At 35.8% G+C, this 19,441-nt stretch overlaps 1 protein-coding gene across 1 annotated transcript in view; it reads right to left on the reverse strand.

The window, feature by feature from the left end:
- SKAP2 (src kinase associated phosphoprotein 2) overlaps positions 1-19,441 on the reverse strand; it is a gene marked incomplete at both ends in the record, with an annotated part of 146,906 nt that overhangs the window by 60,247 nt on the left and 67,218 nt on the right. The window contains 2 exons of the mRNA XM_079711518.1: positions 7,444-7,527; positions 9,274-9,351. Of these exons, the coding sequence (XP_079567644.1) occupies positions 7,444-7,527; positions 9,274-9,351 (162 nt within the window). The remainder of the gene's footprint in view (positions 1-7,443; positions 7,528-9,273; positions 9,352-19,441) is intronic.

Here is a 19,441-nt window from a genome sequence, read left to right on the forward strand (position 1 = left end):
ATCCCCAGCATCTAAGTATCTTTCCTATTTTAGTCCTGAGATCATCAGGGGGCAGAGCCAACTTCCCACCACAGAAGCTGGAGGGAGGTTTAGATTTTCCCTGTTCCAGATCAGTCAAGTAGATGCTCCAGCCTGGGACCTAAATCTGAACTGAATAACGAAAGAATCAGGGGAGAGCTCAGAATCCACTTCTGTTAGCAGTGGCATTCACTGATTGGTGGCAGTGCACAAAGGCAACATCACAAGTCCTGGCTTGGCAGGGCCAGCAGTGTGTCCCAGTCAGACTGTCCCTGGAGGTGTGGATTGGGCTGAAGTTCCAGCCACCTCACCTCCCTTAGTCCTTGACTGCTTTTCCGAGCCTGGCTGTTTAGCCTTCCCATCAACTCTGTCTGAGAGTTGATATTCTCCCAATAATTTCCTTTCCTGCATAAACAAAGTTGGTTTCTGTTGTTTATACCAATAATGCTAATTTGGTACAAATGGCTAGCAAACAGAAAGATATGAAATGTGTTCAGAAATTTTTGATAATATCTGCTTCTTATATTTAAAAAGGCCTTTCCCTCTTAGTGAATAACTCATGCTATTTCCATAAGTATTAATGCTCACTAGTAAGAAAGAGGGAAACATGCCCGTTAATACTAAACCTCCCACTAAACTTTATCCAACTGATTAGTAAGTTATTCTAGGCCCTCAGTTAAAGACACATGAACATTTTCCTTGTTTATATAGCTCACAGAAATACAGCTGCCAATGCTAATTCAGTCACTTGAAATATACTTCCAGTGTTCCAAGTTATACCATGAGGAAATATCAAATTATTACTATTTTAAGTGAAAAATACTGTATGCCATATATATTTATTACTTAAGGGCCCCAAAGGGCTCTGAATAACAAACATAGGCAATATGTATGGGCCCAAAGGGAAGCACTTTAGTTAGAATTAAAAGTTTCGCTCATACGGTCTGGCGGCAGGAAATTTTAGGTATTTATAAAACCTTTTTTTTTTTTTCTTTAAAATAAAAGTACACTGCAAGTGGGAATTCCCTGGTGGTCCAGTGGTTAGGACTCCACACTTTCACTGTCAAAAGCCTGGATTCAATCCCTGGTCAGGGAACTAAGATCCTGCAAAACACAGCAGCCAGGGGCTTCCCTGGTGGCGCAGTGGTTGAGAGTCCGCCTGCCAATGGAGGGGACACGGGTTCGTGCCCCGGTCTGGGAAGATCCCACATGCCGCGGAGCTGCTGAGCCCGTGAGCCCGTGAGCCCGTGAGCCCGTGAGCCATGGCCGCTGAGCCTGCGCGTCCGGAGCCTATGCTCCGCAACGGGAGAGGCCACAACAGTGAGAGGCTTGCGTACTGCAAAAAAAAAAAACAAAAAAAAAACACAGCAGCCAAAAAAAAAAAAAAAAAAGTACACTGCAAGCATAAGAACCAAGTGGTTTTTGTATACCGCCACACACCTTCAACTATAGGAATAAACTTGATTTAAAAAACAGTGAAGGGCTTCCCTGGTGGCGCAGTGGTTGAGAGTCCGCCTGCCGATGCAGGGGACGTGGGTTCGTGCCCCGGTCCGGGAAGATTCCACATGCCGCAGAGCGGCTGGGCACGTGAGCCATTGCCGCTGAGCCTGCGCGTCCTGAGCCTGTGCTCCGCAACGGGAGGGGCCACAACAGTGAGAGGCCCGCGTACCGAAAAACAAAACAAAACAAAAAAAAACAGTGAAGTATGAGGTAGCTGTGAATGGCGAACAAATAAATTATAAGAAATTAAATTTCTCGTAGACCAGAATTTAAAACCATGTTTCTAGTTTTTTTGGCTATACTTACTGTTTTCCTCCACAATTGAAATTCAGATAATAATTATGATATGGTCTATTAGACTATACATACATACAGATAAACATTATATAGGGGCTTCCCTGGTGGCACAGTGGTTAAGAATCTGCCTGCCAATGCAGGGGACATGGTTTCGATCCCTGGTCCGGAAGATCCCACATGCCACGGAGCAACTAAGCCCGTGCACCACAACTACTGAGCCTGCACTCTAGAGCCCGCGAGCCACAACTACTGAGCCCTGCGTGCCTAGAGCTCGTGCTGCACAAAAAGAGAAGCCACCGCAATGAGAAGCCTGCGCACCGCAACTAAGAGCAGCCCCCGCTCGTCGCAACTAGAGAAACCCACGCGCAGCAACAAAGACCCAATACAGCCAAAAATAAATAAACTAATTTAAAAAAAACGATAAACATTATACAGAGAATATCTTAATATCCTATACATGTTATCCTCTTAGGGCCTCCTACGATAATTAACAGAATTAATGACACTGCTGCTACCCATGCAATGTCATGCAACGTGAGAATGGCTAAAAACATAACCTGCGGCTCCTTCATGCACTTAAGGTGCTAAACAACTCTCTGGATTCCCAGCCACTCCCAGCTTCAAAACACATCTTGCCTCTAGTCTTACCTTCTTCTGACAGCTGTCAACATGATCTTTCCAACATCCAAAGTTTGTCATGCCATCTACTTACCTGCAATGCTTAGAAACATTAACTGTCCCTTAGACAAACTCCTGACCAGGGAATCTACCAGCTTGGCTCCACCTCTTCCAGTCTCACCAGCCCTCACTCACCTACTGCCCCAGTGAGCCAGCTCCTGCATATTATACTGTTTCATGGGTCCTCTGTGCCCACTCCTCTGAGCCAGTGTACGATACCACTTAGCATTAATAATACCCGGCACATAGATTTTCAAAGTATATTTACTGCTACAGATGTTGCTGTATCTATTACACACAGATAGATACAGTAACATCTATACATCTATGTACTTACAGCAGTGCAGATCTATTGAAAATATATTACTTTCAATCTATCTATGTATACACACACACACACATCTCTTCCATCTATAAACAGATGTATAGATATATTTTAAATCAAACTGTGTCCTGGTTTATTGCAAACCAACAGGACTCATCGTCATGAGACCTTTAAATAGAACTTAGATTGTACATGAATATTTCCTCATGTTGATGAAGTCCTTCTAAGTATCAGATGTACATTTTAACTTCTCTGTACTGCTACAGGGTAATAAAGGTCTTTTATTTAACATTTATTTTGATAGAATTTAAAGTTAGTATTTGCATATCAGAATTATTTCATTTCTATCATGTCAGAATTATTTCTATTTCTTAAGGAATAACAAAGATATTATCCTTCTTTACACAAACAAAATTATAGTATGATTTTTTAATATCAGATTTAATTTACATATTTTGTATATATTCATGATATAATTATAAAATGCTGATGCCCTGACCCAGGAATTTGCCTCTATCAAATGAACCAGGAAAAAAGGTAAACTTTTATGGCTGTTACTAAAGTTGTTGTTATAAAACAACAGAACTTCCAATTATACAAACACTGTCACTTTAACAATAATTTTAAATATTAAAAGAGAACTATGATGCTATTTCAACATCAAAACACTTTATAACTGTCATCCACACTGAAGAGCTATGTCCTATTTTTCCTATCAGTGGTGAAATAATGAGGGAAGTGAGAGAGCAGAGAGGTCAATCTCAGTGAAAAATTTTACTTCCCCGCCAACATACAGGTTTTGTTAGTTTAAATTATCTGTATTAAGCCCAATTTTCTACTGACTTTTATTATACATTGAAAAGATAGTACAATGAAAAAGTTACAACCACGTGATATAATAAATAACTTTTGATATACATTTAGAATGACTCTTGGTAGGACCAAGGCTACTTGCAGCTGCCACATACTAGGTGGCACTAGAATTTTCTTTAATTGGGGACTTGGGGTAGGGGCAGCAAAACTCCTTAAGTGGGAAGGAAAGAGGTACTACAAACTAACTACTCCCCCCTAAAAGTGGGAGGAGATAAGTTTCATAATGCTGATTCAAGATCATATGGAGGTTAAACAGAAAAACAAAAAACAACACCCTGAAAACATGAGTTTGGAACAGGTTCCTAAATGGGCCATCATTTACAGGTGTGTTGGAAGGCCTGCCAACTACCAAGTTGTGGAAAGAACATGGCTTTGGAGCCGGAGGGGCCTGCACTAAATCCTCCATGTGCCTCTCAGCTTCCTGTGAAGCTTCCTCTCTTGCATAGACTAGTTCAGTGTCCCCCTAAATGATCCTGCTGACCCAGTTTCTATCCATTCCAATCCATGCCCCACAATATTATCACAATTACTTCCTAAAAACCAATTCTGGTCATAGAGCCCTATGCTTAAAAGCCATATTCAAAATAAAATAGTTAGCAAGGACCTTATTCTCATAAGGCTCTTGTTAATCTGATCTTAACCCACTTTTTTAGCCTTTTATACACCCTCCCCTCATTCACTGTATGCTCTGCCTTGATTCCAATTCTGATCTCATCCAAGGCCTTTTGAAACTCAAAATCTTTGCCATTCTGCTGCCTGGAATGCCCATTTTACCCTTTTTCATCCAACAAACTCCTCATTCTTTAAGGCCCAATGAAGGGTCCTCTCCACTAGGAAGTATTCCTTAACTCCCCCAGGAAATTACCCACCCCCACTTTGTGATCCAAAGATATTTTATTTAAATCACTTATTGTACCACACTGAAATTACCCGCCCAGCCCCGAGTGATCCCATGACTTCCTCTCTTCTCTTACTGATACCCACAAAACTCCAACTGTGAGTACCTGTAAGGCAGGATTATCTTTGGATCCCCCATGCCCAGGATCTATCAAGTACCCAATAAACATTTACCAAATTAAAAAATGAATAAATCAGTGAGTGAAGGACAACCTTGATGGCAGTCTGAGCATCTAGGACCCAAGAAGTTTGATAAATGAGATTCATGACAATGAGATTCAAATGAAGAGGAAAGAGATGAAAGGAAGGATGTGATTTCAGAAAGTGATAAAGTATGTTATGTTAAGATATATATGTGTGTGTGTGTGCGTGTGTGTGTGTGTGTATAAAACTTAAAGTCCCCAAATGGCCATGAATAATAAATACAGATAATATTTAGGGGTACAAAGGTAAGAGTATTATTTACCCTACAGGCTGGAACTACTCTTTCTAAGCCATTATTATCTTAATGGGTCAAAATGTTTTTTGGCACATACCGTAAGTTAGAAAATGTGAACTATGTATCTGTCAAACAGTAACAAAGTACAGTTTAACCTAGTAAGTGGTATCAACTCCTCTGTGCCTCTACAATCCATTTATCTAAATCCTACTTAGTTGGAGGATTATAGTTCTCATATATCTAAAGAGCTCTTTCCAAAGTTTAGGTAAAGTGGTTCACATATACAGTAAACAATGTTGTACAAATCAGCTATCTGATTTCACAAAAGAAAATAAAAATTTCATGTGACATGTACATTTTCTTGGAAAGAAAAGGACACAAAGGAAGGAAATTAAAATCATGCCAAACAAGCAGTTAAAAACTGTCTAAATATAGATTTTTGCCCCCTCCAAGTCCCTAAAAGCAGAACTGGCCAAGAATTCCAAAGAACCACTAAAAACAGATCTGAAATCTCAGTGGAAACAGGAGGCTTCATAGTGGCAGATAGGGAAGAGTTTAAGGAAATATAAACCAGATCCTCAAAGATCCACGTAAAAAGGGAATGCGAGAATAGTAATTTTTTAAAAGCTGCACTGGTAGAGTGGCTAAATGGATCACAAAGTACTTAAAATACAAATTACAAAGAATGTTATTACCACAAGGCCTCATCAAGTAAGAATAGAAATGGGAATTTAACTAGTATCTCCCCCAAATAACTAGAATTTATTTATTAGACTTTGAAATAAATATAAACATTCCCTAGATTTTGGGAAAACTCTTGCTAATCTTTGACTTAACTGTTGGTATTTACCAGTTAGCACTAGGAGTGAAGGAAACAGACATTAATATTCACTGATTTTTAAAGAAATTAGAAATGAGAAGACTAACTGAACCAAAGTCACAAGGATTTTAAACCTCCCTCCCCTGGTCTTATGAAATAGAAGACATGTCTTTATGAAAAAGCAAAATCTTGATCTCAATTCACAATACTGTACAAAATTTTATTTCTATAATAGTAACACGTGTTTATGACCTATGATAATCATAATTGAACTTGGACTGTAAATTTTCTGATAAAATCACCTGCTTAAGCCTTAGCAGAAGAAAGAAGGCTACCTGTTGATAGCTGTTTATAGCTTACACTTCACTGACTCCATTTCTACTTATGAACATATTGTAAACTAGTGACAGAATGCAAACTAGCCACTAAATTAATTCTCAACTTGATAATCCCATTAACCAAAAGGTGAGACCAACTTCTAGCATCATGCATGTATTTAAAATTTATCTGAAATACAATAATCATATCTGCCTGATTTTATAATAAGGAAAAAACCCCTAAAAACTGCAAATAATGTCAAATGAAATATAAACTTCCAAACAACACTGATAAACATTTTGATGGGAAAGTTTATATTCAGTGATATTGGACTTTTACATCTTTTTTTCTCCTTATGTGTCCTTTCTGGAAATGAATGTCAGCTATTTATATACAACCCTTACTTTATAAGATTCAACTTCTGACCTGCTTTTCCTAGATAAAAGCAAAACTAAGAAAGCTTATATTCTTTCAATTTCAGTATTTTACGGCTTTATTTGTTCAAATAATGAACTTAAAATTATGTGAACTATGAGTAAGTTATTAATTAGCAAGTGAAGTTACAAAATGTATCATTGTTTCTAAATTAACATAGTGATAATAGTGGTTAAGAGCATGGACTCTAACCATTATGTCTCGGTTCAAATCCCCAAACTGCCATTACCAGCTCTGTGACCTTGAACAAGTTACTTAACCTCCTTGTCCTCAGTTTTCCAAACAGTAAAATAAGTGGGACTAATGATGGTACCTACCTCACAAAGCTGTAGTTAACCAAGTTAATATAGCTAAAGTGCTTAGACAGCTAAGGTGCTTAGAACAGTAACCTGGATAGATGTTTGCTGTTACTTAAGTCCATAAAGGAAGCTGAGAAAGGTGTTGCACATGTTTCATTTTATCTAAATTATTCTTTTAAAATATTTGAAGGAGAAAACATCTTTTCCTCCCTTCAAAACTCCCACAACCCTAAAGAAATTCTACAACTACAGCCTGGATGATAAGTATCAATAATTCCTGAGGTAAAAAGCCACACGGATGAAAGTTATTTTTCTCTTTCCTAAAAAGACAATTGTGTTAACTTTTAGGGCATTCTGGAATTTGGAGCATTTGTCAAATAACAGAATTATTAATTACCCTTAGGCTATAATATTAAAATTTTTAGTTATTCTTTCTCCATTTGTCTTCAGCTTATTCTGCACCCAAAAGGTAGGGGGGTGGAGTAAAATGCCCCCCCAAAACCCTCATGCAACAGAAGCTGATATAACTGAACGCCAATACTACCTTTATCACTTCCATAATAATAGAACACTGTTTTACTGAGAGCACACCACCGTTTCTGCCATTCAAATCCCAGAAAGCTGTGATCTACAATAAAGAGGGAAAAGGAACAGTTTAGATAATATATATTACCTTTATAAATATAATGCAATTCCCTTACTGTAAAAGGAAAAGTTAGTTAATATGATTTCTAAGGCTCCTTTTAGCTGTAAAATTCTATGACTAAATAATTTGTATCTTCTTTTCCAAGAGACAAACAAAAAACAAAACATAAAACAAAGCTAAAAGGAATACACTAGGAATGTAAATAGATACAGCCACTATGAAGAACAGTACAGGGGTTCCTAAAAAAACTAAAATTAGAACTACCATACGACCCAGCAATCCCAATACTGGGCATATACCCAGAGAAAACCATCATTCAAAAAGAGTCGTGTACCACAATGTTCATTGCAGCTCTATTTACAATAGCCAGGACATGGAAGCAACCTAAGTGTCCATCGACAGATGAGTGGATAAAGAAGATGTGGCACATATATACAATGGAATATTACTCAGCCATAAAAAGAAACGAAATTGAGTTAGTTGTAGTGAGGTGGATGGACCTAGAGTCTGTCATACAGAGTGAAGTAAGTCTGAAAGAGAAAAACAAATACCGTATGTTAACACATATATATGGAATCTAAAAAAAAAAAATGTCATGAAGAACCTAGGGGCAAGACGGGAATAAAGACACAGACCTACTAGAGAATGGACTTGAGGATACAGGGAGGGGGAAGGGTAAGCTGGGACAAAGTGAGAGAGTGGCATGGACATATATACACTACCAAATGTAAAATAGATAGCTAGTGGGAAGCAGCCGCATAGCACAGGGAGATCAGCTCAGTGCTTTGTGACCACCTAGAGGGGTGGGATATGGAGGGTAGGAGGAAAGGAGACGCAAGAGATATGGGGATATATGTATATGTATAACTGATTCACTTTGTTACAAAGCAGAAACTAACACACCATTGTAAAGCAATTATACTCCAATAAAGATGTTAAAAAAAAAAAGGAATACACTACAGCAAAGATGGGGCTGCTACATTTATGGGATCAGCTACATGGCTAACAAACTTTCCTGACAGGAAACACTCAGAAAGGTATTTGCCTATAAAGCCTTAAGATAATTGATTCAGCAGGGTCTCATTTTCTCATCTGTCATAAAAAACAGGGAGGAGGGGTTGACCTAGATTTCTATTATCTCTTTCAGCTTTAAAATTCAGCTAAGAAAGCTAAGAAAAGCAAATGGAATATAAATAGGAAGGCCCAAAGGGACTACCTGAGAGATAAGCAGAATGGTAATGAAGAGACTTTCTGCTTTTCATTTCCTGTATCATAACACCACCTCCATATTTCATTTTCATTATATATTGGGGTTGAAAAAGTGAGACCATATGGTCAACTCCCAATTATCATAGTCAATGGAAAGGAACACTGAATGAATAACAGAAAATGGCAGACAATATGCTAAGCTTGATCTGAACCGTGGCAAACATGGCATATGCCAGGTCAGGTACAGATAACCCACTGCTCAGCTGGGTGGGATAAGTGGGAGAAATCCCATCCTTGAGAGTACAGTCATGGCCCACAGCTCTCTTCCAAGAGGCAGGAAACAGCTCCTGAATCATCTACAAATAACCAAGGTTGACAACAAAAAACCTGACCACATGTTTTATTTTGTTATTAAAAATTATTTAGAGCTAAAAGCTGTATTTTGTGGTTTGGATAATATCATCAGGTTTTCTTAGAGTCTTAGATTTTTAGGTTTTTCATTAGAATCATATGATTTACCTTTTCTGCGTTTTTCAAGGTAGCCAGCCTTTAACACAAAAGGAAGGTCCTGTGCTGCAACTGGAGGGAACTGGTTCCCTACGGAAAGTAAAGGGGAAAAAGCAGTGAGTAATCCATTTTAGAAAAATCAAGTATCAGATCTCATAGATTCAGTATACTTTTAATTACCCAAATTAATTAAGTCCAAGTCTATCAGCTTTGTTTCAGATTCATTCCATAGATTAGTCCCTCTTCTCCTTCTGTGAATCTCAAGAGCAAAAAACTGTTCTGTATCATTATATCTTAATATATTATGTTCCCAAATACACAGTAATATTATGTAACAGAATGAACTCTAAAGGGCAATATTTTTCGACCTACATTCTATAATGAATGGACTAGGAAACTGTTATAAATAAGTGCAATAAACCCCTGAAAGAGAAGTTAGGAATATCAAATAAATCATATAAGCTTCTTTACATTGGATTAACTCTTCAAGAATTTTGATGCATATTGATTCTTGCCTACATAAGAATGCCTATCCCTATTTGTACCTAGTAAAACATAAAATGACTTTTCCCCCAAATCAAATGCTATAATTTGAGTACATAGCAAATATTCTCTCTTCCTGGTTATACACACAGAGAAATCTTGTGAATGAGTATGCCTTAGGGTTTTCTAGGGCATTTGAGAGTCTAAAACTAGGTAGATAGATCTGATAGAACTATCATAAACAAATATTAGATACTTACAAAAAATTTATAGATTAAGCCAAAAGTTAAGTCAATTAGAAATCATATATTCATGATCATGATGGTAGGTTGCTCAATAATTTCACAGAGTTCAATATTTTTACAGACTTCATTAGAAATATACTACAGTTGCCTCAGCATTTTATTAGAACTCCAACAAGTGAAAATAACCAATCTAATGAAAGTTTCTATGGAATACACCAACAGAAATAGTTTTAATATAGTTTATGATAAAAAACTGTTTTGATAGGAAGTTTATTATATACAAATTCATCACAGAATTACCAACTGGGTTTTTAAAAAATATCCAGTAGTTATAAAATCATAGTTATTTTTCCTTAAGAAATCTTCAAATTAAAGCACTAATTTCAGTTCCGTGGTGGATCAATTTTGCTCAGTAAACACAAAACAATATCATTAAAATATATTTAAAATGGGGACTAATTTTGAAATACATATAAAATTTTAGGGAAAGCCAGTGTAAATGTTTGAATAGTTGTTCAATCAATGTATCCATCTGATCCATTGAAAGTAAAAGTTATATAGTATAATTTTTTTGTACATAAAATAAAAATCACATAAAGAAATCTCATCTATGTGAACAAGTCCTAGTTAACCACTAAATTAAAGAGGGTGGCTGTAGTTTGATTTGTTTTTTTAAAAGAAAAGAAAAACAATGATGAATAGCACTTTTTAAATTAAACTAGGTTACACTGACAAAAAATAAACATAGAAATAGTGTATCACATAGAAATATGAAATTTTAGCTAATATAAAACCATTTGGGAAAGTTTTCTTTCTAAATAAGACTCCTGAAAACAAAGTATTTACTTCTTCAACTAAGCAAGACCACAGTTTAGTTTCTGTGGAAGTATGCTTGTGCTCAGTCTTTTATATAACTGGCACGTAGAGTTTTTAAGTGAACTACACAAAATTTCTTTGTGAAAAGCATCATTTGGATGACATTTCAGAATGAGAAAGCAAACATATTAATTAAATACTTTAACATGATTGTTGTATGTCATGAAAAAATTTCCAAGTGGTTTGTCCACAGTGGTAAAAATAAGAAGATTCACTGCAAACATCCTATAAATAATTTTGTATCTTTCAGATGATTGAAACAAACTCTTAAGCACTGTCCATTCTGGATGAAATTAAACTACACAAGGAAGAGGCAACTTTTCAGTCTTCAGGTCTGATGTAATTGGGCATGGGGAGGCATTAATTACCCCTACTTGGCTAGATAAGGCTCGTTGAGAAGTCCCATGACCCTCTCATATCCATTGAGGCATAATAAATGTTCTTTACATATAAAATAAATGCTCTAAATCTTAAGAAGAAACTTTATATTCTGAAGAGAAATGGGTACCTTTAGCATAGCTTTCAACTTTAAAAAGTTACTGGTCAAAAGAAAAAAAAAAGGAGGGGGAGAAGTGGAAGAGGAGGAGCAGGAAAGGAATTAGAATTTACAAAGGTGAATATATACATAACCTGAAGCTTTTGCTTTAAGAAAAATGTTGATTAAATTTCTACCTGATAAATCAATAAAATCTGATGTCACAAGCAACACTTATTCTGAATTCTAAATTCATGTTTCTAATATAAAATCTTTTATTTGATTCCTAGAGGGAAAAAAGGCAAATTTTCAGACTGAAATTTTGATTTTCTAAACCCCTTTTGCTATTTGTCCAACATGTAGGATTTGTTTAATATACATGTGAATTTTTTTTAAAAAGTGTATTAATAGTAATCCCTTTAGATACTTCAGATTTTAAGTTCTTAGAAGAACCATTTGACTTGTTTAACACCATAAACATATAAACAATACTTCTTGATGATAGAAATTGAAAATTTGTAACAAGATATAAAAAGTAGTAACTTATCTTTAAAAAACATGAACTCTCACATCATTTAGACCTCATACCACTATACCTACAATGATCAACAGTATGTCAGCATTTAACAATATTCACATTGATTCAAAGAATTAAGACTACAAATGCAGGTATAATAATACATGAAGAAAAGAAAGGTAAGGCTAATATAAACCTATCTGGCAGGCGTCAACAAAGAGCTGCTGACATTTGCCAAACACAATTATATTATCTCACTATTTACAACATTCCAACAAATTCACAATTATATTATCAGCTCTGTTTCACTATCAAAATTCACACCCTTGTCCCAAAAATAAGTTTAGCACTGAGCCTTAATCCTTTGGCACACAGTAGGCATTCAGTAAATGTTGGCTTTTATTAATTATAATTAAATATTATTATATTTAGTATATCTAAATATTAATTCAAATGAATGGATGCCAATGCCAATGTAATGTTGCTTAGGGAATTTTAATCAGAAAAATGGAAAAACGTATGATTTGGTAACTGCATGAGTTAAGCATTGTAGTTATTTTAAAAGCAGCTCAAAGATTTCCTTTTGGTTACATGAAAGTGGTTGATGAAGAAATTATATCCTAACTCAGAGGAGAAAAAATAATTAACCTATAATCCAGGACAGCTTATTTATACTGCAGACGGTTACTGATACATGGCTTCCTTAAGTGGCCACAAATGTTCACTACTCTGAGGAAATAAACACATACTGAATAGACTAGTCTTCTTTTTATAAAATGAGCATGTATTTCTTATATAATAGTCCTACTTTTCTAAAGAAGATCGATATTAGACATTAAAACTAACATCCTACAAGAGCAGACAAGGAATGGGTCTTCTTCCAATTGGACATTTGGGAATCTGAAATATACAAAATGGTAACAAGGTCAAAAAAATTCAAATAAACAAGTGTCACGTGCCTACTATATTCCTATTAACTCAGTAGGAGAAAGGAAGTAGTGGAGTCCAAATTTCTTATAGTTAGGTAGGTATTTTATTCACAAGACAACTGTTTTTAAAAGATAACTCAAGAATTCTATACTGTGTCCAGAAACTTTTGCCTTAAAATCAAACTGTGTATATAATGGACATAATCCAACAGCAAGCTAAAAGAATGGAGTCTAGAATCTGAAAAATGGAGAAGAGTCCAAAGTATGAAAATAAAAAACAAATTACCTAAAACCTAAGTAAGGTATTACCCAATTTTAGCAATTTTATTAATCTATTGTTTTAACTTTTTCCCTTGAATCAGGGGTAAAAAATACTGGAATGCTTAAATATATCCAACGTATTTAAGAAATAAGTTTTATCTTTAAAAATGTTTTAAATATTAAAAATAATTATTTCAAAATGAAAAATAATTATTTCAACTTCAGAGAAAAATATAAACTGTCTTAGGCAAGAAGTATCTATCACTTAGGCTTATTTCAGATGTTAAGTCGGTTGGGTATAAAACAACTAATCTTGGCATTAACAAGGTATGCAGTTTCATTCCTGTATGCAGGACAGGGAAAGGTGGAAAAATAGGTCCAGATCACAGAATGCTTTAGTTGGAAGAAAAGGCCTAGAACAGCATGGAAACCCCTTGAGTAAAAGAGGAAGTTAGGGTAGGGAAGAGAGAGAGTTAAGAGTTGGGGGAAGAAAGAATTACAATTGAAGGGAGAAAGAGGTCTTATCATCCTTTCTTTTTTGTACCTCTTTTCTTAAAATAATCTAAAGAAATAAACTTTGTTTAATTCACAATTTTATCCAGCATTGGGTGTCTCAATGCCACATTCCTGAGCCTTCTCCAACACTGACATGTCTTCTAATCCACTCCTCCCCTGCCACACACACAAACCCATATTAACTGTATCCCACCCAGTCTGACACCTCTTTAAACGCATTTATTTTTCTAAGACTTAGAGTGAGGCATCACTTCCAAAGTGCAACTTAAAAGTGAAGATTTTTAAAAAATCTGTACAAGTTTTAACTACTGAGTTCTGGAATTAACTTTGGGTTTTTTTTTTTTTTTTTTTTTTTGCGGTATGTGGGCCTCTCACTATTGTGGCCTCTCCCATTGCGGAACACAGGCTCCGGACGCACAGGCTCAACGGCCATGGCTCATGGGCCTAGCCGCTCCGTGGCACCTGGGATCTTCCCGGACCGGGGCATGAACCCGTGTCCCCTGCATCGGCAGGCAGACTCTCAACCACTGCGCCACCAGGGAAGCCCTAAAAAAATATATATTATATAAGTAAAAAATTAAGACAAAACTAGGAGTGAGGGTAGAACACAAAACAAGTTGGAACTACAAAGCCACCACTTAACAGAAGTGGGCAAAAAATTCAGTTACAAACTTTATAACAACCAACATGAAGCAAGAAATAATAAAGCATGTGATTCACTGCCCATTAAGATAAATACAGATGATTGCTCAGGGAGAAACAAACAGCAACTATTCTTGGTTCCTAGCACTGAAAAGAGAAAGAAATTTCTCCCATGTGTTCTCAATATCCTGAATAACATTTTTACAGTAAGTAAAATAAAAGTTTCATAGGGTTGCTTTGTATAACATCACATGACTCACATTGAGTCAACAGCATAATGCCAAAATGAGATTCAGTAAAAGTGGTTCTACAGAGTACAAAACCAGGTAGCCCAAGTATACAACTCCGAAACAGCTCTGTTAAACTTAAGGATAAAATCATAGAATGCCTAGAGGAATAGACACCCTGCACATTTTTCAGACAATCCTTCTAAAATACTATTTGTTTTGATCAAACTTTTGGTAAACATTGAATCCCAGGCAGAAGATATGATCCCTGCAAGAAGCTAACACAGCTTTTTTTTGTTATTGCTTAAGAGCCATATCCCTTAACAAGCAGCCAAGCTGGGGGTAATGTTGATACATACTCTTATTTATAAATTTACAAGGTTTAATAGCTTTGCAGGGCCTAGATGAAGATCACCTTAACACAAAAACAAATCATCCGTTGCCCTTAAAGTTCTAACTCAGTGCCAGAATAATTCTAGCTTGCAAAAAGTTTAAGCACATGCCTACTACACATAAATAAAACATCCACAGAACATGTTACTGAGAATAATAAAAGCCCTGAGTCTACTCTTCAGTATGAACTGGTAATTTTATGTACACCTAGGTGACTAAAAGAATTAGAAAGCATTGTTAGTTATGTAACTTAGTAAACTACTACAGAATACAAATTAAAACTTCAATATTAGAACAGTTAATGCGTAGCATTTTTTTCTCTAGTACCTGAAAATAAAAGCATTTCACATGCATAATTCTTTTTCTGGTCCTCAGCTTCAGAGTACTATTAACAGCCATATGTGGGACTGGCTCAGGAGAGAGACATTCACATGGTACCTACAGTATTAGGATAAAATAATGTGTTCACAAGTTTGTCTTTTCTACTGGACTTTGAGTAAGGAATCATGACAGTGATTCTCAAACTTGAGTGTGCATCAAAATAACTAAGGGGGCTTCCCTGGTGGCGCAGTGGTTGAGAGTCCGCCTGCCGAGGCAGGGGACATGGGTTCGTGCCCCGGTCCGGGAAGATCCCACATGCCGCAGAGCGGCTGGGCCCATGAGCCATGGCCGCTGAGCCTGCGCGTCCGGAGCCTGTGCTGCGCAACGGGAGAGGCCACAACAGTGAGAGGCCCACGTACCGCAAAAAAAAAAAAAAAAAAAAAAAACTAAGGATACTTATTTAAAATGTAGAAGTACGATATTGAAGTATACAATATTGTTCTTGGTGGTGTATTTTAAAACCTCATTTAACACTTGTTTGTAGGATTTGTAAAATATGCTCTAAAGATAATATTTAATAGAAAATCAAAAGAACATCAATAAGTAGATAAAATACACTTCTGCAGTCACAACTGAAAACAGAAGGAAAATGCCAGACATATAAATGATCATGAGGATGATGATTTTTATTTATAGAGTATCTAACTTTTGAGTCATTAAAATAAGTTTATAAAAATTTAATATATGTTAACCACTGCCCGTGCAGTCTCCCACTGATGAAGACCAGAGGAAGAGGAAAGTGACAGGAAACACAGGAGTGTTTAAATAGCAAGGTAGCAAGAAAGGGCTATCACAACTGCAGAGCAAAGAGAACATCCTTCTGGTATTTCTTTCCACCTTAATACCCACTTTCACAGTTAATAACACTCTAATTCAGTTCCAAACTTTATAACAACCAACATAAAGTAAGAATTACAGTGCAAAGGAAAAAAATAAATTGGGACTGAACATATAGTATTAAAAAAGTGCCCTTTTTTTTTTTTTTTTTTTTTTTTTTTTTTTTTTTTTTTTGCGGTATGCGGGCCTCTCACTGTTGTGGCCTCTCCCATTGTGGAGCACAGGCTCCGGACGCGCAGGCTCAACGGCCATGGCTCACGGGCCCAGCCGCTCCGCGGCATGTGGGATCTTCCTGGACCGGAGCACGAACCCGTGTCCCCTGCATCGGCAGGCGGACTCTCAACCACTGCGCCACCAGGGAAGCCCAAAAGTGCCCATTTTTAACCATGTGATTCTAGCATGTTGTTCAAAAATTAGTATCCATGATATAAAAAAAATCAACTGCCAAATATTAAAACTGATATTTACTATGAGTTACACATCATAAGGCAATCCAGGAATCTGTTCACTGTGTGGACTGTCTCGGCCCTGGATTCACAGACCTGACACAGCCCAATTGTCCATGGCTTCCTTTTCTCCTTATTAAGAGTTGTCACTACCAGAACAATTTCACTACTAAAGTTTTTGATTCAAATTAAAACTCAAAATTAAAACTTCAAAAAACAAGCCCATCGAATATTTAATGGAATAAAATGTTTGTCAGCAACATGCAACAACGGATGCAACTTCATGTGACAAACAGTGCTTTTTAGCCACACATGAACATCCCACCAAGGTAAGTTCAGGTGTGGTCTCTCATTGAAATGTAAGGTGCTGGCAGTTACCTCAGGGGAGTTTAAGGCAGTAAAACAGTCTGAACTCTGAATCTGTAGTTGGCTCATGAATGTCTGAAATACACAATGACCTCTTAAAAACGTGGTAAAGACTTAAAATCTAAAGGATATACATCCTACTCAAACTCCATATGAATAAATGATCAAACAACTTATTCAAAATAAATCCAGATATGGTAAGCTCTTATGATAAGATATTCCATTACATGTTTTTCTACGAATTCAGTCTGTAATTAAATCATATCTGAATAGATGATGATGTATATTCTCACTGAAAAAAAATTATATATATAATATTATATCTATCTCCCTAAGAATAAAATTATAGTTAGTAACTAGATTAATTAATTCGATTAAGTTCCCTTCATCTGGATAGCCTCAAGTCTCATGCAAGACTCAAAGTTCTAATTTACTCTTAAAAATTACCGAAATACATTAAATTAGAGAAAAGAAATAACTCTTAAAAATCACTCAGAGGATGGAAAATTATGGAAATTTGACACTTGGTCCAATGATCTCTTATCAGCCAAAGAAGTCAGGTATGATATTACAAATCCATACATGGATAAGAATTAGTACAATCATTAATTTATCAAAGGATGACTTTTTCAAGGGGTGAATGGGGAAAATATTTGCATGGATGTCACAACAGACAATGAACTCCTGCAAATCAGTAAGAAAAAGATAACAGCAGTTTAACAGAAAAGCAGGTCAAAAATATGAACCAGGCAATTCACAAAATAAATACAAAGGCCAATAAACATAAGAAAAGATGAATGTTTACTGATTTATTGTCTTTCCCCAGCTGTCCTTACCTTCACTAGAATGTAAGTTCCATGAACTCAGAGACTTACATTGTCTTATCCACTGTGTATCTCCAGTGCCTAGATTAGTGCCTGGGACACAGTAAGTACTCGTTAAATTTTGCTGAATAAATAAACAAACCTCACTAAAAACAAAAAATAACAAACTAAAACAAGATACTACTTTTTAACTTATAAGACTGGCAAAAACTAAAAAGATTAATGACATCAAATAGCAGGGAAGGTGGGAAGAGATGGTTCTCTCATAAACTGCTTTGGGGAATGTAACTGCCTACGGCTGTATGGCAGAATCTGACAATACTCTAAGAATTCAGCTCTTAAGAATCCATCCTACAAAAAATAAAGCACAGGTTCACAATGGTGTGTGCCACAACAGTCACTGAAACACTACATGCGACAGCAGAAAAATGGAAAATGTCCAGCAATGGGGATATTATAAAACCATTTTAAATAATGTATATTATTTAAATATGCATATGTAGATCTATGTGTAGTAATGTGGAAAGATAGGTACTAGTGTAGTACTAATGATGTTCATCATACTCAGGTGAAAAACATAAGTTGTAGAATAATATGTATAGTGATATCCCATTAATTTAAAAAGTCTGATACCATATTTATTCTAGCACAAATACATTTGTACAATTGAGGGGGGGAAAGTCTGTAAGGACACATTCCGTACTGTTAACGATTCATATGGCTAGGGAGTTTTTTTAGGTGGGAAAAACAATTTTTTCTTTGTTATAAGCATGTATTATGTTTAAAATTTTACATAATAGAATTTTTAAATGAAAAACAAAAAAGACAGTCTACAGTTTTTTAAGTAATTTAAATTAAGTCAATTTATATTATTTAAATCATAGCCAGAAAAACTTCAACCACTGATCTAGAAGATTTAGTTTAATCAATACAAGTGTACAACTTGAAAAACAATCCCCTCAACTAATATGAAGATATAACCTTAAGAATGTTCACATACCTGGCTATTTTCAAATAGGCCAAGTCTCATGTATCCACACAAGTGTTCACTCTGTCTGGAACGTGTTTCTCCTCACCTTTCCTCACTTTACCACCCCTCTCCACCCTCACTGCCTAGAAAGCATCTAGCTTATCCCTCAGGATACAACTCAGCTCTTTGAAATGCCTTCCTACTGTGACATAATAAAAATATTTGTAAGAAAGAAAACCAATTTCTTAAAAAGATTAAAGGAAGCTATTTTCTCTGCTATAGATAATTCTGATTTTTTACTACTGATTTTTTAGTGTTCTAAAAAGTCACTTAAGGGAAACAAAATAGTCTGATTTTTAACTATCCAGATATTTCTATAGTTTCTAAAATTCTCCACCTGATTATAGAAACAACGAAAGTCTTCAAGATAAACCATATTCTGGGAAAAATACTGATGGATTTTTAGAAGTCCACATGGATTAGACATGTTCTTGGTTGGAAAACAAGCATTTATGATAAATTAATTTTTTTTCAAAATGAAATAAATCTAAAGTTTTTGACATTACAAAACTAACAATGCATTTTTTGTTCTATGTCAATTTAAATGCTTTCAAACTGATTCATGTAAAAATATGCACAAAAATAATTGTGCCAGGCTATAAATGGTATTCCAACTTCCACCTGGGAAATAAATTTTATGGCTATACTATAAACTTCCAAAATCCTGAAGTTTTAATAGATATGCTGACACAACCTTAACCATAACAGTTCTAGCAACTGCTATAATAAATC

This window comes from Hyperoodon ampullatus, assembly GCF_949752795.1.
Source record: "Hyperoodon ampullatus genome assembly, chromosome: 9".
Taxonomy (NCBI): Eukaryota; Metazoa; Chordata; class Mammalia; order Artiodactyla; family Ziphiidae; genus Hyperoodon; species Hyperoodon ampullatus.